Source organism: Temnothorax longispinosus, chromosome 1 (assembly GCF_030848805.1).
Source record: "Temnothorax longispinosus isolate EJ_2023e chromosome 1, Tlon_JGU_v1, whole genome shotgun sequence".
NCBI lineage: Eukaryota > Metazoa > Arthropoda > Insecta > Hymenoptera > Formicidae > Temnothorax > Temnothorax longispinosus.
This window is the reverse complement of record NC_092358.1, coordinates 11,913,059-11,937,775: the sequence shown is the minus strand read 5'-3', so window position 1 is coordinate 11,937,775 and position 24,717 is coordinate 11,913,059. Positions and strand designations below refer to the sequence as shown.

Below are 24,717 nucleotides of genomic sequence, written 5' to 3'. Positions count from 1 at the left end.
AATATACGTTGGATTATACTTCGATGTATTAATATTTAATATCGATATGCTGAAAGTTAGCGTTCTCTATCCCGGACCATCGATTGCATAATTTAGTCGTATACGATACGCGCACAAACTTCGAAGCGTTAACGTCTGATATTCTGTTACTTAACCACGACGTTACTATTAATGCCATCCAATAATCTCTGTTTCAGGTAAGTTACGATCTCTGCCCTAATCACGGCGATGGCGTATGATTGACTCCTCGTATTGGGTGAGTAGTTTACGCGCGGCGTATATACGCGGTATATCGATATTTAATAACCGCGAGTTACATTACCCTGAGGATATTAATCCCAGCTTTAGCGCGTCGAAAACGGATCGTTTTCTCCGCAAGTAGCGTGGATAAATGGAGGTAATACCGCTAATTACGCGTATGAGTCTTTCTAACGTGCACGCGAATTGAAACGTCATTTTCTCGCGATTCGAGTTTACCGAGTGAGTTTACTATAAAGTCCATATGTAACATAATGGTAACACAATGACAACACAATACACATACATATGGTAAAACAACGTAGGTACATATATATGAAACTTGTATGCAACAAGCATCTGACGATATCGTTAGTCTACGATGTGCAATGATGCGGATTTATATGTTACGAGATTACGTATACTTCCGTCCCAATTAGCGTCGAACGCTAAATTTATCGACGGTACGTAACCGAATCAATAATATGTAAACATCGTTCTATTATCGGCGAGAGTTCCACAGGATCGAAACGTATATGGATAAACATCGGTTAATTTTCGATGGTTTCGATGGTTCAATAAGTGAGTTTGTTAAATTAGCTAATTGTTTCAATATTTACCCGGGAAAAAAAAACCCTTATAATCAGAAGCGGTCTTATATGCTTATATATGAATTTTGGCCGCATAAGCTCTTATATGGTCATATATGATTATATAAGATTATATATATAAAGACATATAAAAATATCGATATTTTATAAGACCGCTTCTGATTATAAGGTTTTTTTTCCCGGGTATATATCGAATTATATTTTGCTATCTTTATTATAATTTTATCCTAATTAATCTCTTATTATACCGAATTACTTATCGGTAAAATTATCACCGATTTATTGAGAAAGTATAATAATCAAGATATATTATTAATAAATCTGCCTCACTTAATCAATATTATAATTCTTTTCGCGGGAAAATATCGTGTATTTTCATCGTTTATCGAAAGTGGATGTAGAAAATCTCGCATAAAAGTGTATTTAATTCTGAATGAGTGGCTGGATCACTCTCGGTGCTTGTCAATCAAATCATCGTGCATCTGAGCCTAGTAACCGGATCCGATTAATAAATTACATAATGATTTTTCTCGTGATTTTTCTTCAACTATTGTCGGCATGCCGGAGCTTGGTTAATTGGATTGTAGATTTGTCTGTCTTCGGCTTTTGGCGAATCTTATATTTGAATAAATCCGTACTGATTGTTTTAAGTAAGAAAAATAATTTTCCGCTAGTCTACGTAGCGATTTGAGTGTTACTCGATGCGGAGGAAACCTTCAAAAAATTTATTAAACATTCAATGAAAAATAGATTAACAGAAAATATATTAAAATTATAATAGAATTGTGTTACAATGTAAAAATGTAACCACAAAGCTCTTATTAATACGTTAAATAACAATTCTGTGAATGTAATATTATACTGTTATCCTCTACACTGTGTCATTTGAGATTTAGTTTAAAATTGAATTGAGTTATATACATATGTAGCGAAGCTTAATACAAGAATACTTTTTATAAGTAAATATTTTTTGCGGACGAAGTAATAGACGGAAGTAATAGATACCTATTATTTCCAGAAGCTATTTGTAATTGATAATTTTATATCTACAAAAAGAACAGCAATATTGAATGAATTTTTAAGATGGCTATCAAATATATAACGTAAAATCTCTCTCGCATCGCTCTCTTTCTGCCACAATAAAATGTCCCTCGAGGCATAGATTTTACGCGATATTCTTATGCGGCGCGGGGTGGATGTTTCATAAGTCGCAATTTTTTCCCCTTTCACTATGGGTCGTGAAGGTCGCTTGATTAAAACCGAGAATTTAAAGCATTTTGCGACGAAGCCATAATTGTTGTTGAAAATATGCCCCATAGACTTGTAACTTTAAAATTATTCCGCTCGCCTGACCTGTTATTCCCATGCAAAATGAAAAATTCGCGTGATCGTTAACCCGAGGAAATAGGCCGCGCTATAGGACAGTCTTACGTCAAGCTCGGAAACTCGTCAGATTTTTCCGGAAAGACAGAAAGAGCCGCAGATTAGAGATAATGAACGATAATTAAATGATTGATGGAGAACGCCGTAAACTGCGGAGAGATCTCTCTTTTCTTATTATTTGATTTAATTATTTTCCTCGCGAGCGCGTTCAGCACCGTCGCGTTTTCAAGTTTACCTTTTAATCGCTACGATAACTTTTAATGATCGTTCCTTTAAAATAAAGTGGTATTTTTTATCCAGTAGCTTTACATCCAGTATCTCGTTGGCAAGTTTGCAACAATTGCAATTATATGTTTGTAGCAATATGTATACGATATGTGTATCCCGAGCGTCGACGTCATATAACTCCGATCTCGAATTGGTCCTAAAACGGAATATCGCGTAAATAACGGCGGATCGAGTAATTATACATTAACTCGGGACACAAATCGAATAATTTTTACGATATAAAAGTCACGAGGAGGAGGACGAGGGAGAGCGCTCTCTTTGTGGCGATGCGAAAACGTAATCGTTTTCCTTCTTTTCCTTCTTCCCCCCTCTATATCCATTTATTTGCCGCGCGCGCGTATTAAGGGAGGTTCGTTAGTGTATGCGTTTTAATATCGGCTACGATAAAGCCGCGAGTTTCTCTCCTTTTCTCTCTTTTTTCTTTTTTTCTCGTATTGCGTATGCCGTAATTCTTTCAACGCGAGAAAATGAAGGGAGGGAAAACAGGACAAAATAACTTTCGACACTGAGCGAATCGGATGTGCGCTTTACCGGGGAATAATGTTCACGAGTCGTGCGCGCAATTCGAGTGTGTTATACCACTCCGTGCGCTGCTGCTGCTGCTGCTGCTGCTGCTACTGCTGCTACTGGTGCTACTGGTGCTGCTGCTGCACGGGGGTGGTACGATGTTTATCGAAAATCGATAATAAGGCGAATGCGCGCGCGACATAGTTTTGCTCGTTTTCGCATCGTTTGTCGCAGCTTACGACCCATGATGCTCTTTCTCTCGCGAATTATCCATGACACGAGCTTTGAGAAACAATCCCGAGTTATTTCAAGAGAAAGAGAAAGAGCGGTTCGAGTCAAATTTCAACGCCGCGTGTTCAAAAAAAGAATAATCCTTGGGAGATCTCTTTTTACTCGAGTATTTTCGAATATACCGACATGTATCCGAAAATGTCTTTGAAATGTTAGGAAGCGGCGCTTAATAATTATGTTTTATTATTTTCTACGAGGAAATATTTATTCTCGTAAAAAGAACGAGCAAGCGTTAGCGATTCAGGGAGAAATCTGATCGGACTCGACCGATTTGTTTACGAGGGAAACGCAATTCTTTCGAATTGATCTATAAATTCCGCCCCGTAGAATTAAGTTGAGTTGATATTTTTTATCCGGCAGAAAAAACAATTTCACCGTAGCGAAGACGCGCTGTTTGCGTTGCATCATTGCGATGCACATTTTATCGTCGCGTAACAGCGTCTCGTTATTCTCGTTATCTCGGGCGTACCACGTCAAAATGCGTCATACATGTCTCACATTGTCGCACATTGTTCCATGTTCAAATGATTTCAATTAAAAGCGATATTTTTTTCCCCTCCGGCACTCGCCAAACAATAAACTCAATATTTACATTTGCTCTACGCAAATCCCGCCATTTTCATGATTGTTAATACGCGGTGAGCGATTTATTCGGATCTTATTAGCATGTGTGCTAAACAGTCACGAAATTCGAGCGATTTTGGGAAAATATCGATGGGTCTATAAAATCATGCACTTATGAGTTTATTTTTAATCATGAGATTCCAATCAGGACTCTTCTGCCAACTCTGCCACCGCTGATGCTCTTCTGTATTTATTCTCAAATAATGTTACCGAAACAAGTAATGATATGAATTTCTTAAAACCCTATAACTGAATAGAAAATAAACGAAATATCGAAATAAAGTTTTGCCAGGTGGTTTCGATACTTGTGTTTAATGCCACTCTCATCCATTATCGTGACGGTGATATCTTTATTTTCCGATCGGGACTGCCATTTCTGTCTGCAGCGATAAAACGCGTTTCGTTAGAGACCCGCGTTTAATCCCGCGAGGAAGTTAGATCTATCATCTCTCGCTGCACATCTCTCGTGTTCTCGCGGGTGTCGTAAACGTCAAGGAGGATTATTGCAGCTGTCCCGGGCGGTAAGGTATTGCGAACGCGTGAAAATCCTGGCCGTCGAAACGCCGCCTGCACCGTCGGCTGCCCGAAATTGACTCGTTCCGTCTTTCTGGGAAGATGCGGGTGTCAGCGAGAGGACTGCCGGAAAATCACTTCCCCGCGTTGCTATTTTCAATCGGCACTGACTGACCCTCGGACTGACCGCTGTAATCGCGATGTCCCGACGCGGTTGCATCGCGTTCTATCACTGACAGGATATGGGAATATTTAAATTTTTTAAGCGCATTATAAGTTAATTTGTTACTGTCTTTGTATTTTTGTGATGTGTTATTATTTATATCTTTTATTATTACTTTACACGTAACGTATTATTATGTTTTATCACATTGTAGCGATATTCCTATCTACTTACATTGATTTTATATTTATCTTTTAGATGTCAAGGCACATCTGTTCCTTTCCGAGAGATATATTTTATAGAGATAACACTTGATTTGTTTAACTGTTTTTAATTAATCTGCGATTTGAAATTTTTTTTATACTATATATCAAAACTGATATTACGAGTATCATTTAGAGTGTAATCAATCTTTGATTTGTTGACAAAGATTAATGCGCTGATAATTAACGGAATTGTGCATTGATGCAAGTAACACAATTAACATAATTAGCTTTTCGTGTATTGCATGTCAAGTATGGCGGTATTAAATTTTAATTACGGACGCTTCGGCCAAGTCAGCAGCTCTTCTAATTACGGAAGATCTCGCTTCCCTCGTTAGTTCAAAATAATATCGGGTCGTCTGTATTTCGGCGAAGGCGAAGTTTGCGCAGGAACTGGCGGAGTTTAAGCTATTTATCCGCCGTGAAGCGTTATCCGCAGTTTCGTCTGTGTGCACATTTCGCCGCGATTAGCGCATGTTCGTTAGTGCTTGGGCGTGAACTTGCACGGGGGCCTTCGCCAATCAGTCGGTCAATATCCCGAGAGATATTCCCTTCCCGAGAGACACTCCAGGATCTTCGGGATAATAAGATCCTCAGGCAAAGAGAATCGGCGTGTCCTCGTGATGAAAGTAGAACGCGGAAACAGAGAGATTGTCAGTTATCGATTTTGCGTCCGGCCACAGACAGCCCCGTTATCTCGCTTTATAAATATTTAATTAAGCACACGGGGGAGTTACCCGGTATACGTGGAAGACCGCGCTCGATCGATTGGCGCGTAATGAAATAATGAAATAATTCGCGAATGTCGTAAATTGCATTTAAAATTCCTTTTAGACAGATGTCAAGTGAGTTAAGCAATTTTACGTTGCGCGTGTGTGTAGTCTTTTTAATTGAATATGAAAGAGGTGTATATTTTCATATTATATATAATTTATATCCTGTTTTATATGCACGCATGTAACATGAAGCCTGTAGAAATCTTCGATAAAATAATCGCGGAAGAATGATTTATTAGGCTAAATAACATTTTTACGTTATATTCTTTGAAACATTTTTCTTTTTTTAATACTGCGTAACGTGACCAAATTGTGACGTGTCCGCTTATTATCATCAGTTTGATAAGAAGTGATTTTGGAGATTTATTAAAATATTCCGCAATTTGCATGAGCACATTTACGTGCTCGTAAAACGTCACTATCGTGTTACTATCGTGACAAAGCGCGGCCTCTTATTTTCTGGGGAATAGATAATACCGATACGATAAACAGATGAAATGCCAGCTGTGCATTATTTATTGTCCAATTAAACATGCCAAAACGTCGAGCCTGGTCGGAAATATTTATTAGATAGGCATTCGGCTGTTGCTCTTATTTAATTTACGTGTGCGTGTCCAATCGTCGAATATATCCCCGTCGACGATAATGCCCATCGCGATCGATTTGCGAGCAAATAATTTATCGCGCGCGTGTCACTCTGAAAATCGTTTATAATCTTCATCAGTCGATCGTCTACTACCGTTGATAATCCCTCTGATTTGCGTTTGTCCGATGGCGAATTTTTCGCGGGAATTATTTTTTAATCCGACGAGATTTGTTTGGAAATACTGTCATTGTTGAATAAAAAGAATCTGGTTTCCCACGTGTTATGTTGTGCGAAAGGACGGAAGATAAAAGTAAAATACCATCGTGCGCTAACGCGCGCTCGTCAGAGAATTATTTCCGTTATCAGATCAGTCAGATTTCGTAACAAATAAAACGTTATGTGAACTTATAATCTGATCTAGTATTTTATTAAAGAGAATATTTTGCGCGCGCGCGAATACGCGTTACTTATTCATGTTTATAAGCCGGGAGCCGATTGAGAGGAGCTTTCTGGGACGATGAAAACTGAAATCCTTCCAAGGCCTGCCCCACGTTTCTCTCCGTTTCTTCTCCTTGAGAGGATTCGCCAGGTAGTTGCGCCGCGTCGACCGTAAACTTGCGAACAATCACGATAATGGATGCCTTCTAGGAAAAGTTATAGTTGCGGTGGCGTAATAATCGGCAGGTCGTCGGACAGACAGAGAGAGAGAGAGAGAGAGAGAGAGAGAGAGAGAGAGAGAGAGAGAGAGAGAGAGAGAGAGAGAGAGAGAGAGAGAGAGAAAGAGAGAGAGAGAAAAGGAGAAAGGGGATGGGAGAAAGGCGAGGAGTAGGAAAAAAAGATGAATCTTTTGGGCGGACTCGGAGGCGACAGATCCGAGAAAAAGCACGGAAACGTGTGCCACGAAGGTTGTTTTCGTCGGGGATACGAAACCGAGCTGATTTTTTTGTTCTCCTTGCTTTCTGTTGCAACTTGGCTGTACGACGGTTGCAGCAGCTACCAACGGTGTCGCGTGTTTCACCTAAAGCCGAGGAACGTTTGTTTCTCTACGTGTCTGTACACATTCGTTAGTTTAAGCCAAAACTCTCGGCGCGGCGGCCTCACATATGTATGTGCCGTATCGTCTTTCCAAGAGGCGGATGCCATCAATTGAAAAAGAAGCGTCACATATGTCACGTATAATTTTAACATCCGAGCAGTCACGCGCGGAAATCGAAGGCTTCGTCTCAGAAAGCGAGTCCCATAATCTACGGAGTCGATTTTAGATACGGCTTCGCACTCTCGAAGTAAATCTGAAATTAATTCTACGAATTACGGACTCGCAGCTCTCTAGCCCTCGGTTGTATAAATTTAAATTACGGCAGTTTAATATTCACCGTCTCACCTTAATTAAGTTAATTTATTTAGGATTATTCTTCTTCCAAGTTGTCGCGTTTGCCCTAAAATTGGTAATTTCAGACGAGAATATTAGCTAGTATCTTATTACATAACGATCTTCTAGTAAATTTAAGCGCGCCGTATCTTATTACATAACGATTATTTAGATTATTGCTATTAATAATCGATAACTTACAAATCACGTAATCCGCCTTCCGCTAGTTATTATCGCAGCTGTATTAATTTTTCATGTGCAACGCTAATCTTCAATTTTCCAGGCGTCCGGGGCCTGGTGTAATGATCTAGAAAAAAGACCTCCACGGCCTTAGGTACACGTAATGGGCACGGGATGTTGGTTACGTATTCCCATTACAGAGAGATGCCCGCGTGCATGCCGCGGCCATAATGTGCACAGTGAATTTCTCATTATCGACGCCCGTGATTTATGCTCTGTTATCGTAAGGGACATTGTACACGTAGTGCAGTATCTAATTCGGATTACGCTAAGAGATTACCGTGTAGGCAAAGCATCGGTTCCTGCTTCGGTCGTTTCCCATTGGTCGCCGAACGCGAACACGTTGTATCTGTAGCATTCACATCGCCATGATCGGTCGAGCATGTCGATCGGAAATTTCTAATTCCAAGTAGGCCAAGTTATACGGCCACACATTCATTACATTTAACTACATTTAACCTAGCGCATTCAGAAGCGAAAGAAATAGTGTTAGCCGCGTGTACTATTGTAATAAAAAAAATTAATTTTTTTAAACACTTTTCTTCGAAATGTTAGTAAATGCGTTAATATATTATAAAAATTTAAATATATCACTACAAATTTTAGACGCTCCCCGATTTTAAAAAGAAAATTATTTGCGAATCGCTCTTTACAAAAATTTGTAGCGCTATACGTGTTGCGGTCAATATCGCGCTCGAAATTGGAATTGGATTAGATTATATTGGAATCGTTTCAAACTGACAAAGTTACTTTCATCGGACATCAATATTCCTAAATGAGGTTTCCGTACTTGAAATATTGGACATTCCTGCCATTTGTGTTCAGCACAATATATTTTCCAGCGAGCGAACCGCAACTGTATGACGTCGAAAAAAAATTATCGCTCGAAAATATCGCTGCGTGATCAAAGTTATTTCACGAGATCAAAGCAACCCCATTTTCCGCGGTACGTGCACGAGCGCCACGCGCTGTGGCTTGCTGAACGTTTTTGTTCCCGTCTTTAGCGAAGTTGCGAATTTTTCTCGCCATTATCTCGTCTCGCGCCGACAAATTCCTCGATGTGTCGAAATCGTTCGATGTTTATCTGCGACAGCGGCCGCGTTTTCAGGACGCATATTACGAGATCCTGCGACAAGGAACATCATAAAGCATTTATTAAATGTTTCTTTATCTACTCGCGCGCGCACCGTCGTTTCTATTACAATTGTGCAAAATTATTGCTTTCATCTATATTTAGAGCGAAGTTTTCTTGCGAGACGATGTCTTAAGAGGTATTGCTCTTTCGACGAATTTGAAGTTTCGTTATGATGAAATTTTATAAACACTCATTAGCTATTTTATTTCTGTCATTATGATCGCTATTTAATAAGATCGATGAATTAGCCAGTCTTATAAATGATGGATTTTCTTAATTAAATGGAACGTTTCTTCTTTTATTTATCAAATCTTTTATTTTTATTATTTCAATTTATCTTATATTTCTATTTTTCCTTTAGATTTTTATCGCGCGTATAAATCATTATTGTAGTCGCTTTCACTCAGGAATCGCTCATTCAAGCGTACTTATCGACCAAGATTTTCTGAAGTGCGCTTGTAGCGCACTTTCACGTCGCGCTTCGTCTATTTTTCATTATTTCTCGACGCGCTTCGTTTACCCTCGGCAAGAAAAGCGTCTTCCGTGTCTCTCCTTCATCCCGAACATCTATGATGGAGAGTCACGGTGCTCAATTTCGGTCGGAGCTTTTCTAGTTTAACCGAGAATCAGATCACTCTTCACTAAATATTTATACGCACTTTTAACATTCTAGGCACCAGAAAAAGATCTATACACGTTTGCCGAGGAACGGAAACTATAATTATACTTAGCTAGTTAAATATGCATCTGAACATTTTTTAAATTTTAAACAGACTGGATTTGTGTATTTATAATATTGTAGAACTGGCAGTAATAACAAATTTGCACACTGTTTTCCCTAATCTATTATGCGTATTTTTTCCAGGGTCATAAATTTATTATGCTGTACACCTGGTCTCTAGTTATATTCAGTCAGCCGACAGAATAAAAAAAGAGGCACGGATTATAACAATTGTTCGTGCGTTTCTGGTGCACAACAATGTCGCGTTGCGGTTTAATGATTCGACATATTTCACAATAACGCCAGTCTACAGCGGTGCTAATCGCGGATGGTTACTTTATCGAGCGATCGATCGCGCGACAGGACATCAAAATCAGTTTGTAACAATCGTTAATGGCGCATCCCCGATCGGGACGCGCGATAGCTCCGCGCATCGCCATCACATCGCGAGGCTCTTATCTCTGATCAAGAAACACAATCTATCCTGCACCAGGAAACGCCGTGATTCTAATCATGTGCCGGTAGAGCTCTATTTTAGACTCCATTTCGTTTAGACAGGTGCATACTTATTATTGAGGCAGCACGAAAAGAACCAATATATTTTTTCGATATTCTTTTTTGTATATGTCTATTTGATATATTTCATGTATCAGGGAATGATTGAGAAAAAACCTTACGAGCGCATTTTCGCACGTTTGTAAAAACTGATAGAAAATTTTTCGTTTATAGCATAATCCTTTTTCGGAATTTTACTCGCAATATACTTCATTTGCGTTTGCTCGGGCGAGAAATGTAATAATAAAGCGCTAGACGGCGTAAACTTTTTTCGTACGTGTGTAATAAGCGCGCTATTTGTTTGAGAGCAAGAGAAAGAGGCCCTTTCAAACTTTTCTTTGGTTTGCGCGTAATAATAGAGAGATCGTTGGAAACATACTCGTTCGATGTATCTAATAATAGAGAGCCAGTTTCGAACTTCTTTCTCCACAAATGTAGTAATAACAGGCAAACGGCCCTAAAACTTCCTCTTGATGCATGCTTCAATAGCGGTGCTTCTCATAGTCTCTTTTAATACGTGTAATAACGAGGAAACGCGGTTCCCCCAAACTTTCCTGATGCGTCTAACGACGACGGCAAGGAGTTTCGAGAAAGAATCCAACTATCCCTCACCGCGCAAGACGTTTCGGATGAGAGAGAGAGTGGGTGGAAGGAGACCCGATCCGAGTGGCGTGCCGCGAGCGATTGATGACTTGTGACCCACTTTTCGCGCCGTTGACCCAGATGCGAAGGTGCTCCGATGTAAGATATCGGAGTCCTTCCACCTACCTCTCTTTCTAGCGCGCTTCTCTTCCGCACTCTCTCTGTTCTCGACCGCCTCGCGGCTGCTGACAGTAGTCGGTTAGTTTACTTAGACAGCGAGAACGTATGGCCGATCTCATTTCTCCGATCGGGAGCAACTTAGATTACAAGATTTTCAGGAACTGTTAGTCAATTGTTTCAGAAGTAACGCATGTCCAATTTTGAACGTCTTATTTACTTCGCTTTATTTAGAATATATTTGAAATATTTGCTTTGAATAATGTTCAAGGAAAACAATTCGTTTGTGCATTTCTCAATTTGGATGATCCATTATCTTCGATAATTATATTTAAAAAATAAAGTATAATGGTAAGTTATTGAATTATATTGCGCGATGAAACATGAATCGCGTAATTTTCCGCAGAACTAAAGTATTAGTCCTCATCGACGTGAACTATTTAAAACCGGCGTAAAATAAAAAAAAACGTCCTTCGATAGGCGATGTTTTGCATGCGAAGAATTATTACCGTGGATATTTTAAGCGGAGTGCATTTTAAACGAGCGACTTATCGCTCGATGAATCATCGACACGATCCATTTTTCTCTTATGATTCATTGTATAAGTGAAGGTGATATCGGCGGAACGCATGATACTTTATCAATATTATCCGATGTAGATTACTGTATCATACGTAAAAATAGTTCTGATAGTGAGTAATTTATGTAAAGCCTGCAAGGTTTCTATGTGGAAGGTTGAGGTATACTCGAACGTATATAAGTCGTTCTCTTTTGACATATCTATGAGATGACATCATTTTCCTTGCGTCTTTTTTTTTTAATTTAAAGAGAAAATTTTTCAAAGTTTTTTTTCCATTTTATTCATTTTTCCATGGGAATTTGATTAGACTTTATCCGCTCGAGAGTAAGATCAGAAAGCCATAAAATCCTTTTTTCCCTTTTTGTAATCTACCGTTTTAGACTCACTCATATTTCACGCTGCAGCAAGCACGGGGGAAGAGAGAGAGAGATAGAGAAAGCGGGTCCAGGATTTGTTTATGAAATTTATGCTAAGTCAGGGTATAAGAAACCCGGATAAGCACCGGGCAGGCAGGCAGGCAGGCAGGCAGGCAGGTAAATTCGTCTGTCAGTCAGCGTTGTGACGGGTAGACGACGATGCTCTCCGACTCGTCTCATCTCCGCTCTCCCTCTTTCGCTCTCCTAGCTTTCTCCTAAGATCCTCTCGCCGAATTGTGACAGCGTCGTCGTCCGCCGGAAGGATACGACACCGCGCCGCGCGTTGTATATACCCGGTGTGCGCGGCGTATTGAAAGGAGGCAAGGAGTGGGAGGTCAGGATGGTGGGGTGGAAGCTATCGACGGCAACGGAGGGGATCCGATGCTCGTGGTGGTGGTAGCAACGAGAACGGGTAGGGAGACCTCCACGTCGCAGAGGACCGAGAACAGTGTAACGTTGCTCCGGCTAGCACCACCAGCTTCAGTATCGTTCCGGCCGCGGTCTCGTTTGGTCGTTCTTGACGAAGGGTCGCGAGTTTATGTTCCTTCGGCATCGCCGCGACCGCCTCTCTTCCCGGTTTACTTTTGACCCGCAGAATACGTTACGGTCTCTTGCCGAGAAATTTGGTCGCTTCGGCGACTTGGTCGTCGTCGAGGCTATTATGAACATGGGCTAGATCACAGCTTGCCTTATCCACCCGAGGATCAGGATCAGTGGAATAATGTGTCACGACAAGTAGGAGGAGAATTGAAACGAAGTTGTCAGTGCCAAAGTGGCGGTGCAAGTGCCGAAATTTATTTCGATATTATCTGAAGATTGCCGTCGCGATCGTACGTCTGCTAGCATTGGTGGCGCGATCCGCGGATATTGTAAGATGAGCCCGGCCTCCCAGGGCGCCCTGGAAGTGGAGCGTTACATCGGCAGTTGCCTGATTTCGTCCAACGTGCGCGCCGGACTGCACGGTAAGCCCGTGCCCGTCTGTCGGAAGCAGGAACAGCCAGCGACGGTACGCGGCAGCAAGGTGCGCGGTTGTTATAATGGAGGGCAGGGTTACTCCGGGCTGGCTGATCAGCAGCAATGTCAGGTGCAATACGGTGGTCCGGGCGGCTGGACGGGCGCGCCGCTAATATCAATGACATCAAGTCCGCGCAGGTGTAATCAGCGTTCGTCGCCGTCACTCAGTCAACAACAGCAACAGCAGCAGTCGCAGCAACAGCAACAGACGTGCGGCGATCAGCAGCAGGTGCCACCGAGTGGTCATCTACACAAAAGCCCCCTGTCCAGGTTGGCGATTCACACGCAAGGCGCGCCTCTGATTCTGGCCGGGCGATTTTACAATCGTGGCAAGGTGCACAGCAACAACAACAATAACAGTGGCAATTCTAACGCGTCGCCCTGCGGCAACCTCGCCGGCAATTACGTTCATAATAGCGCGAACCCATCCATGACGAGCAACGCGAACGGCGCGACGAGGTGCTCAGCATCGCGAATCGTCCCTCAAAGGCCGGCAGAGGCCACCGCCAAGAAACCACCGACGATGGTGTCCTCCAGCTCCAAGACAACAGCGACGAACGCCGATTGTTCGTCCGCTGCGGCGAAGGAAAATGCCGGTTCCTCGAATATCGCGAACATTGACTCGTTGAGTATCGCGAGCGACGAGAGCTCCGGATCGAATAATTCAGAGAACAGCCTGCCGCGCATCATCAAGCCTCGCAAGCGCAGAAAGAAGGACCGCAAGCCGCCAAACAATGTTGTCGCGAGTGGCGTCGACGCGGTCAAATCGGAGGAGCCGCAGGTGCAGCGGCAGCAGCCTACCGGTTGCGGCGCCACGACCGGAGAACAATCCGGTGTCATCGGGGTGAAATCGTACGCGCCGACCTGCTACGAACCAAGGATCTACGAAGTGGCCGCGCCGCATCTCAGGAACTACCGGAGGCCACCGGTCGGCCATCGTGAGAATATCTACGGTGGCTGCAGGGCGCCGTCGATGCAGGCAGAAATGGCGGACGTCAGGCAGCAGCGGTACGTGCACCACCGGCATCATGTGCAAGTGAAAGTGCTAGACGACAACCGTAACGTGATCGCGGCGCCGATGCGTGCCACGGCGCCACCCAAAAACTACCGGCATCATCACGTCAATGATAACGGTAACTGTAGCGGCAATCTGCCGCGACGTTACGTTCACGAGTACGGCGAGTCCTGCGAGGCCGCCGCCAGGGGAGACGGTCTGGGTCCGTGTCAGTGTCGATACTGCGACCCGGCCGGCCTAATCTGGGACGTCGACCGGAACGGTTACGCGCCGTTCCTGACGACGACCCTGCCGCCGCCACCGCCATCGTCGTCGTCCAGCGTCGAGTACTGTCGCGGTAGTCACTTCAGCCAAATACCGCTGTTCTTGACGTCGCCGTGTACTGGTCTTCAGGAACGCGTGCTCGACAGAGTGTTCGACGAGCATTCTCGACCGCACGACGACGGGAGGGACGCGGGGCCCGGCGGCGTAGTGTTGAGACGCAGCTGGAGCGATCCAACGAGTTACTTTAGCTACGGCGAGGAGATCGCCGCGCCGACGAGGGACGTTGGCGTTATCGGCGATCGAGGGGGCCAGTCTGAAAGTGGGAGACACAAACGTACCCTCTGGCGCGGCGACAGCATCGGCAGCACGCCGGTAAGCTCGCCGGCGAACGCGAACGCCGCGGGCTCGAATGCCGTTAGCGGGTCCGCCGCGTCTCCGAAGGGCCTGGAAGTGTCAACGGAGATCATCACGTCGCCCAACGGCCATCGGGATCTGGAAATTAAATTCTATTCGTCGCCATCGCCCGCCGAGCGCTTCGCCGAGGAGGACAAGTCGTCGTCGAGTCTCGCCGGAGAGGCCGATGACGACGACAATGGGGACGACGACTTCAGCGATATATGGAGTTACCACGAGTCGAAGCTGCAGCAGGATTTCCGCACGCTGCTGCAGGCGGAAGAGTGATGGATCGTCGACGTTATCTAACCGAAGATGTTCCCGAGCGCGACGAGCGCTCGCAGTCGCGCGGATTCGCTCGGTGGAGTGCGAAATGAGAGCGAAATGGCAAACGCCGACAATGGCGGAAACGGCGCGGAGAAAAGGAGGAGAGTGCGTGGGTGTTGACGACGAGGTATTTGGCTCTGTTTCGTAAAGAAGTGACACGGGAGAGAGAGATATGGACGATGTTGTACTCGTCGCCCGTCGTGCGCAAATGACTCGATTGACGTTCGCTTTGGTCTCGCGACGCTCGCTTTTACGTGCGATCTCGAGGGGGCCAGAGCCAAGCGTTCCCGCGTGAACGACGGTATCGCCGAGCCTCTACAAGACGGCGTCGAAGGCGACAACGAGGAGGGGCTTCTCATCGCTAACGGTGTTCGTAGTATACGTGACGTGACGTGATGCGCGTGCACGCATCAATGCCGCACGCGACGACGCGCCGTCGCTCGGTACTCCATCTGATGTTCCGCGTCCAGCCAAGTGGATTGACTTCACCGAGCAACCATCGAGAAACGGTGTCGATCAGTCTTGTCGCAAAGTGTGTTAGTCTTGAGAGATCGGAAGAGCGTGTGTATTTGCGGTTGTGTTGTATGTGTGTATACGCGAGCGTACTTGAATATGCGTTACGCACGTGACCTCATCTATCGGGTCTCTTTAACGCATGGATTTTCTTTGTAGTAGGTTGTACACACGACAATCATCTCGTCGGTTATATAGTCAGTTACATAATAGTCTTTTGTGTTTTTACTAGTGCTTTTTTTCTCTGATACGTGCAAAATTTCGCTCCAAGATCCGGAGGTGGTGGAACGTTAATTAAGTTAGATTATTATTGAGAGAAATCCTACCAAAAGATAAATACACGTTCCTCGTGTGTTTTTCAAAGTCAGTTGATCGTGAATCATGCAGTTGATCCACCCGACGTTCCAATTTGCAACAACAAATTGGAGAATACTAGTTACATTAATTCCGTTAATGTGTAAATACCTAAAAGTAGAAAATATTTAGGTAATTCTGATTGGTTTAATCGTCGACTATGCCTGACTCGGTGCACGGAATTTAGTCACTTTCTCCTCATTTTTACAACTGCAACGATATTTGTGGTACAATCTACGGCGACAGGCCATGCGTGAAAGAAGTCTGCGAGCCAAGAAACGATAGCGACATAGGAACAAGGCGGAAGGGACGAGGAATAAAATATATAACGTTGCTGATATTTTATGTGTTACCAATCGGAATATCGGAATGCCTTCGCCGTGCCCTTTTGTAGACGTGGGACCACTCATCTCTCTTATGCTTCAACTATATCTGTTTTCCGATCGATTGCCCCTACACAATGATCATCTTATCATGAATTTATTCTATCTCATTCCGCGATCCCACGCCCAATTTTTATACCCCATTGTGTCTTGGCTCTGACGTGTACCCAACACGAGATCGACGCGTATTGAATTATCGCTCTTCACGCGTAATTAGGTAGCGACTATTTTTCCTCGATGTCCATCGATTCGCGAAGTGACGATCCGTGCGTACTCCAACATCCTCCTTAATCGTTTTGCAGCTTGTAATTGTGCAACGGAGGTTGAGAAACGTTAGATTGTCGATCGAAATTGTTCTTGACGCGACCAAACTCGCTTTAGCCGCGAAACGCGAGGTATTCTCATGTCAGTTTACGCGTCGCGCCATTCATGTCGAGTTGTCGCGTGCGATGCCTAAAAGGCGCATCCGGGAAAACTAGTTTCGACCGCCGCGCCGAGCCGGCCGCAAGAGGTTAATCACGAGAGTTAAGATACAGACTCGCGCGCGTGGACGCACGTCTCGTCCGACCACGCACCAACACGCTCGCGTGGTGGTGATATACCCTGGCTTTTTCTCGCCGTTGTCGCCGCCACCGTCGCCGCCGCCAATTCCAAGACGAGTAGCGGCGACGTGACCGTTTAAAACGTAACGTAGCAATTAATCGAAAGAACGATGAACGGTCCGGTCCGTTGCTGGCCGCCGTCACCGCCCCCGCCGCCACCACCGATCGTAATCGACGTCTGCGCCTTCCACCTCGCCTCTTCCTTCGCGCCAGATCGCTCGCGATAGTAGGTCGAACTGTTCCCCCGGCGGGAGAGGGAATCTTCATCATCATCTTCTTACCCGCGAAAGGGGCCCGCCTCGCGTGAAAGGAGCTACCGTCTGTACTAGTAACTGCGTTTAATCGCGCGCTATCGCCGCGTTTTATCGGATAACTCGGCGCAACGGTTCAGCCTCGGAGTCGAGCGCCGATAACCGGGCGGCTAGCTCTCTCGAGTTCGTAACATTGTTTCGCGTTTCCCCCCTATTGCCTTTCGCTCTTACCGTTTACCGTTGCCTCTGCTAAATAACGGCAAGTGGACCAGATAAACGCGTTATTGATTTGTTCAATATCAATATAATCAAGTGGAACTATCGTTGCCGTCATTCCGTTTCGACTCGCCGGAGTTGGATAGCAGATATTGTCGTACGTTCCGTTACGGGATATCTGAATCGTCCGTAATCGACGATCGATAGCTCCGTATATAGTTTGTGTATTATTCCTTCTTCATTCTCAGGTATTCTCCTACAGATTAAATTATTGTTAATGCGATTTCGTTCCAAGTGAAGCCTTACGAATATTTGGAATATAGAATTTTGATTCTTTTTTTTTCGTCTCTATTTTCAACAACAAAATGCCATTGTTACTCAACATATAACTTACTTAAATAAATTGAAACTTGTTTCTTCAGAATTCTAGTGTTGATAGAGATCTCAACTACAGTTAGGTAATTACGGTGAAGAATGCCATCGTGAATTCGTTAGATAACTTCTATCAGTTTTTTTTCCGGAAATATTAGTATGATCGATCAGTCACCGCCACATACTGATATGATTATCGCGGCGATCGAAATGCGACGGATCGAAGCGTTTAAGACCGAGCGAGGGTGGAAGGCGCGGCAAAGAATTACACGGCAGGATCAGGCGTTCTATACCCGAGATACTATATATCTACATTAGCGAAAGGCCATCGCGCAGATTTACACAGAGCGTAGAAGCGAGTAAACGTAGAAGCGAGTCGGCCGGTCACACACACACCCACATACACACGTATACACGTATACATAGGCACGCCGTGTCTATCACGAGCCGCGTCGTGATAGGTCGACTCGTTCTTCTGTAAATCTGTGCTCGATGATCGAGAGAGCCTCGGTCGAGGGGACCGAGGTCGCGCGACGAATCCCCGCGAATCCTGCGTCGTTTTGTATGCGATATACGAAGACTATACCATCTGTCCCCGTTCCCTCGCGACATTATACGTCAGCTAGACGGGCAAGACATAAGTATGTTACGAGCCACTCAGCATCATCACACGTCGTCATTTCACCGTACACCGTACACGGACGCACGCACACACACACACACACACACACACACACACACACACGACACACAAACTCTCGGCAAACCACCTATCGTTAGACCGTAAGTCTAGAATCTAATTGTAAGGCGATCCATTTAGATTATTATCTTCGTTGTCTATATGTGTATAGAAGAAATCGCGCGAAGACGGCTTGTCTTTTGTTGTCACGATTTCGGAGCGCGCGTAATGGAAAAACACGACGATGATGAGACGAGGTATGATCGGGGAACATATAATATATATATATATCTATATATATGTATAATGAGAGTGATGAATATTTTGAATGGGTGTTTTTTGCGTATGATACGTGTTTCGTTTTGGAGAAACGGGAGAAAATGAATACGTATTCACAAATAATGGAATGACGGAAATGTTTGTTTTGTTGCTGCTAAAAAGAGAAGTTTGAATTTTTTGAAAGAATACCGCGTTGTTTCTTATTGCAAAAAGTTACAAAAAGAGGTAAGGTGGGCTCTATTTGTGAGTTAAAGAAAAAAATTTGATAATAAATTTTTAAGACAGGGAGGGGCTTTTCGGCTTTTTGTCTTGAAAATTTTGTATCCGATTTTTTGTTCAACTGACTGAAAAATAGCCCCTCCTTACCGTACAGTTACTATATATATTACGAATGCAAACAGCAATCGGAGGGACACAGGTTTGGCGTTCTAGTTTTCCAGAGATATATATAACGCGGCGGAATTATTCATGAATATTTATAGCAGCCGTTTCTTCAAAAAGAAACGCGCACGGATTAAACTAGGAGGAAACCGATGAAATCTTGTTAGTATTCAGTACACTCGCGGTGCTGGGCATACGAAGGGCAGGCCATAAAAATTCGACAACGGCGACGACGACAATGTTCGTTTGGGGCTATAACGGGTGTGCGCTTTGTGCCGGGTTTGACGTACGTAGCGAACGCGCGTTCCCCGAGCGAACGCGAAGAATGATATTGCTAATATTTCTCTCTTGCCGGCGAGTCGCACCTTGCGTGGCAAGTTTTATTGCCGAGTGGCGACAGATAAATATTGTCCTTGGTTCCTTGTTAAGGTGGAGCGCGCGCGCGCGCGCGACGCATCGATGCATAATCATGCAATGCGTACGCGAGGAAATCGCATTCGAGAAAGAAAAGAAAGAGCTAGAGAAAGAGAGAGACTGCTTTAATAATATCGTCGTCGATATTTTTCTTCGAGGATTCCTACAAGTCGTATCCGAGGGAAAAGGCCTGCCATTCGCAAATGTTCGTTCATGTTTTATCCGATTGCGTGCGATGTTTGTGTCGACGCTGTGTTGTATGTCGACGTATTTTCGGTTGTATTTAACGTCGCTGCATGAATGCGCTATACGAGTGCATCGGACGTAGCAGTCCGGCGGGAAAAGTGAAACATGTCAGAGAGTGATTTAAGTCGAGTGACTATGGCGTAAGTCTATTTTAAGACTTTAAGAGTCGTAAAAGCATTTTTATTTCCACGTACATATAAGCGGTCTTTCTTATCGAGGGTCTTGACAAACACGCCTGAATCGTCTAAGCAAATTTGAATGAAAGGATTAAAGGAAGGAAATCATGCATTGCGTCTTTCTGTATTGCGCTTAGACTCGTTTTCAACAAGTTATCACTTTGCCACTAGACCTTTCGACACAAATTTTCTTCATTCGATTTAAGTATGCGCCTACACTTTCGGCGATCTTGATTATTCGACAGAGTAACTTATGGCGCGTTCTCATGCATTACAATACTGTAAAAAGTATGCAGCTTCTATAATGCATGTTCTCGGACGAACAGCGCAGCGATCGTAAAATTTTGTCATAGGAAAAAATAAAGAGATAATATAGCGTGTTGTTATGCACGACCTCTTGACGAGGAATGGCGGCTTTAGTCCGGGAATATTCAAGTGTTTCTCGACGTGTCGGATAGGAACGGTGAACGACGTCTGCTGATTTAGCCGCGAAGTCTGTTACGAACAATTTTCTGGCGACGCGTCAACGGAAGTGACCTAATTTATTTACCGTTCTCTAAGCGCCTAAGAAATTTGTTAAGACGCGTATGCGAATGTCGCGGCTGAGAAAAGTGAGAATTGATGAATAAACAAAAGAGAGAAAGAGAACGATGCATGTAGTGTTTTTGGAAAAAAAAAACAATCCCAACGTCGTTGAAGATGCTCTCGAACAAAATCCTCATCACCTGTTGACCACCCAGCAATCGCAATGTACGCGAAAAAGAAAAGAGCGAAAGAAATTTCTCTTTTTTTTTTTTAAGTATTATTGTCAAATATTTGCGATTTTTATTTATATTTACCGAATATCGGAAAAATACGAGGGCGAAGAATGGCAAACATTAAAGAGAACAACCGCGACAAATATTGGACAAACAAGGAAATTGAAAGAGTTAAAAAAAAAGGTTAAAAAGGATTAGAAATATGGATATATTGATGTGAATAAAATATATGACAGCGAGACGGTTGATCGACAAATCTTTCGCTTTCCAGAAGCTTGAATTCTGACATTAAGAATTTGTAAGAAGCGCATTTTTTCCGTTGCTTTTGTGAAACAATCGCGATTTAGTTTGCTATGCGTTTGCAACAAAATTCAATTAAAAGTTTGTGCTGTCCAGCCAGGATTTCCTCGGCTCTGATGATTTTGCCTTTCCCGATCGCCCGTCCAGTGTGATCGCTTCAGAAATCGTGCTTTCCGTCTGATATGATCTCTGACGAAGACAGAAGGAGAGATTTGAAGAAAACAGCCGAAATGGAGGGAGTTCAATGAGCGCGACTTAATGATCCTTGATTGGTTTTCTTCTCTTTGTCCTTTTTTGTTTTCATTTTTATTCCCCATGTCGGCCGTTGACCGTTTTTTGATTCTCTCTTCCTCCTGCTTCTTCTTTATGTATTTATTTCACTCGTCGTCAATTGACGTTAATAATGTATTGTGATAATGCAACGATACACACACAAAACACATACCATATTAACACACACGTACATGTGTACACATACCGATACTCGGCTCCGCTTCGTCGTAATAGACTGATCAACCAAGCCGACCTACCAGCGTCGCCCATAGTGCTGGTTGCACTAACTCGAATCACACTGTTTGGAAGAATCAATAAAAACGTCTTTAGTTTATTCGCAGTCATTACTTTTATTGTGTCCCGTTTATAAATCCGTATTAGATTTAATAAGTGGCGTGTATGTAAAAGAATATGTAATATTTAAAATATAATAATATCATAAATGTCTTTTTTTAGAAGTAAAGTACGTACGTAAAGCCATCACGAACTTTTATTATTTTATAATAGATGAGAGATATGCGACAAATAATTTGTTATTGCTGTAGTTATATTTGAACAATAATTATATAAGGGAGATTTTAAATTCTGGGATTTTAGCAACTTGTGCAGATATAATTTCTAATCTTTTAATCCTATACTTCAACGAAAGATATTCGTAATGTTATTGTGTCTTTGGTTGTTCTATTTTTATGTTAATTTATTCTTATATCATTTTTATGCTATTAATTAATCCGCCATAAATATTTGTTTTCTTTTTTCGTAATTTATTATAGCTCGTAGAAGCTCGCTGTAATTTTCCCGAATGGAAAAACTGATTTTGAAGGACAGAAATTGAGCTACCGCGTATCCTTATTTTTCTTCCCCTGCACCTCCGATCCACGAGCATCAATTCGCTCATGGTGAACGAAGTCACGCGAGGATAACGATAACTCAATCATCTCCCCCATGCGTTTTCTTATTCATTCGCCTTTCTTTCTCTCACGAGCAAGCGGATTGAGTAAAAATAACGCGGGACGTTCAATTTACTCGTTTATTCAGATGAAAATTACTGAGACGGCAATTTTGCCTTCCGCTCGTTACACAACGAAATGTACGGAGCTCGCCATGACATAGCGCGTGTTATAACGAGTTTGACTTATGGTAAGTACGGTAACAGAGTTTGATACGTATTTAAGATTATATGCATTCCCGTTGGCGAGCTGATTTATCACGCGAGCGGCGATTTAATATCCCCGACAGGAGTAATGATACAAAACACTTAAGTCACGATCGCTCGACATCACGGCTAGCATAAACATAGCGCTTAAAGTAACATAAGTATTAAGCGACCGGCCAGAATTGAACTTAAAAATGTCAACTACTATTAGGATGTAAATTGTACCAGCCATTTCAGGCTGGTGATTCCCGATGTTAATGTGACTTCTTATCGATCGTATCACACATAACTCAAGTAGCATGAGTCCGTAGCGTGGTATTACACCCGTAATGCAAGGGATTCTCAAGTTGGTTAATTACTCTTTTTAGAGAAACGTGGGTTATGCGTGATAATTGTGCAATCGCGATCCTTCATCGTGGGTGGCATGATATTATCTATTCAAATTCCGTTTACGCGTCGATAATTTCTCGAGAAATCCTGCCGATTTCATCGCCGGTTTTGCATCGCCGCCCTCGACGCCTCCGCGTCGATGAAGCGAACGCGCCCCGATTCCCCCGGGAATCGGTTTATGCACTTGGCCGATGCCGGGCCGTCGTTCGACGACGGCGAACGTAATCCGACGATCACCTCTTCTTTATCTCGGAATTGAGTAATGGCCCCTTGGCCGGTTCACGTGTGGGTTGGTATAATTCGCCCATGTTGCCGCACGACCCGGTACTGTTTAACATTAGTTCTTCACACGTCTGTTCTACCGCGTCCTTTTTTTTAATCGTTGATGGTTTTTATGATTGGGTTAATCCTTATTATTTGCTTGCTGCATTTATTGCGAATCTTTATGTTTGAGGATCAGAGATTCCGCTGGCATCTCTCGATTACAAAGAAGAAAGGAAAAATGCGGAAAAACTATATCTATTCTTTGCGTTAGGCAAATACATTTTTATAATTTTCTTTCAATTTAAGAAAAAGAGAGAGAGAATTTTTATTGTTTTAATATCTTTTATTTGATTATATTATTTAACTTTTGTTATATATATTATACATTCAGTGCTCTGAGAATTACCTATACTCTAGAAACTTATAAAAATTTCTATTCAAAATTTTTGTTTCTTTCTAAAAAAAGGCATGTTAAGTCGATACTCGCATATCTCGAAGTTTTTTGTTGCCCTTTTTCCGCGATGCCAATTGGTTCTCTCGCTGCGCTTACTTCATTTGCAGCTGTCATCGTATATTTTGACAGTTGTGTGTATCAAGAAGTTAATAGTGTAATAGTAATTGCATAATGTTAAAGCTAAATAGCGCGCGCGAAGCGCGCGTCTGTGGTGTCTAGTGGAAGTAAAAGAGACGGTCGTGTAACTTGGCGGATTTAGATCACGCTTACGGTCAGTCTCTGGATCTCTTGTCTCTCAAAATGAATGTTCGTAATCAATGACACCTCATTAGCCGGTCGACGCTTTGCCTAACAGCCTGCGGCATGCTGTGTCGATTGAATTAGCCATCATCGGCATGCGTGCGCGTGTGTGTACGCGACGTAATCCGTCTGTCTTATCGCGCGCGCCGTTGCCCGTGATGAATCATTATACCGGTTAGGATTAGGGACGTCAATCACGATTGGCGGGGGGGGGGGAAGGAGAGAAAGACATCGGGAACACGGAACCGGTATGCCGATGTCTACGACAGATTTCACTCAGGAGGAGTCAATCGAACGAATCGATCGAACGCAGCGCCGACGTTTGCAAACGGCTAATCACGAAATTGTTGCAATTCACGGTGGTTATTGCGTGGCGAATATACAAAGCCATTCGAGCCGTTATCTGTTAATTACCTTCTCAATGCATACGTGGGTCTGTTATGTTGTACATTATTTTTCTCTATTTAAAGTATTTAAAAAAAATATGAAAAAATTCACAAAACATCTGTCTATATTGATGATTTTATAGTCATTTTGATGAACATAATTTGTTTAATATTTTCTGGCAGGCTTGCAAGTTTTACAGTTACGAGCAGATATCATTTTGGCTCGGTCTATAGACCCACGTATATGCACACGGAGATACGTCCATCGCGATTTGCATTTTCTGTTGCGTGCAGCGCGATACAGTTGTTTATGCAACACAGACTTAAATAAACAAGATTATAAAACCCCGATGTGTTAAATATAACGATTTAAATTTATACGCGCATTTAAAACGATTCAGATTTATCGATACATTTTACTTCATTTACGCATCATGTAAACCGCAACGTGTGTACGTCTAACACGTATATGTACCTTCCAGTCACTGATCAACTAATTACCATATTTTACATTAAAATATTTTTTATGATGCAATATTT

At 43.1% G+C, this 24,717-nt stretch overlaps 2 protein-coding genes across 5 annotated transcripts in view; both read left to right on the top strand.

Moving 5' to 3' along the window:
- Positions 1-24,717, top strand: part of LOC139808926 (CCR4-NOT transcription complex subunit 6-like) — a 386,829-nt gene that overhangs the window by 77,792 nt on the left and 284,320 nt on the right. The window lies entirely within an intron of this gene.
- On the top strand, positions 11,905-21,561 carry LOC139808784 (uncharacterized). The gene has a single exon (XM_071771185.1). It carries the CDS (start codon positions 12,892-12,894, stop codon positions 14,989-14,991), a length of 2,100 nt encoding a protein of 699 aa, XP_071627286.1. The 5' UTR covers positions 11,905-12,891; the 3' UTR covers positions 14,992-21,561.

Excerpts from the sequence above, each read along its gene's own strand:
- LOC139808784 (XM_071771185.1), top strand. The coding sequence starts at position 12,892 with ATGAGCCCGGCCTCCCAGGGCGCCCTGGAAGTGGAGCGTTACATCGGC.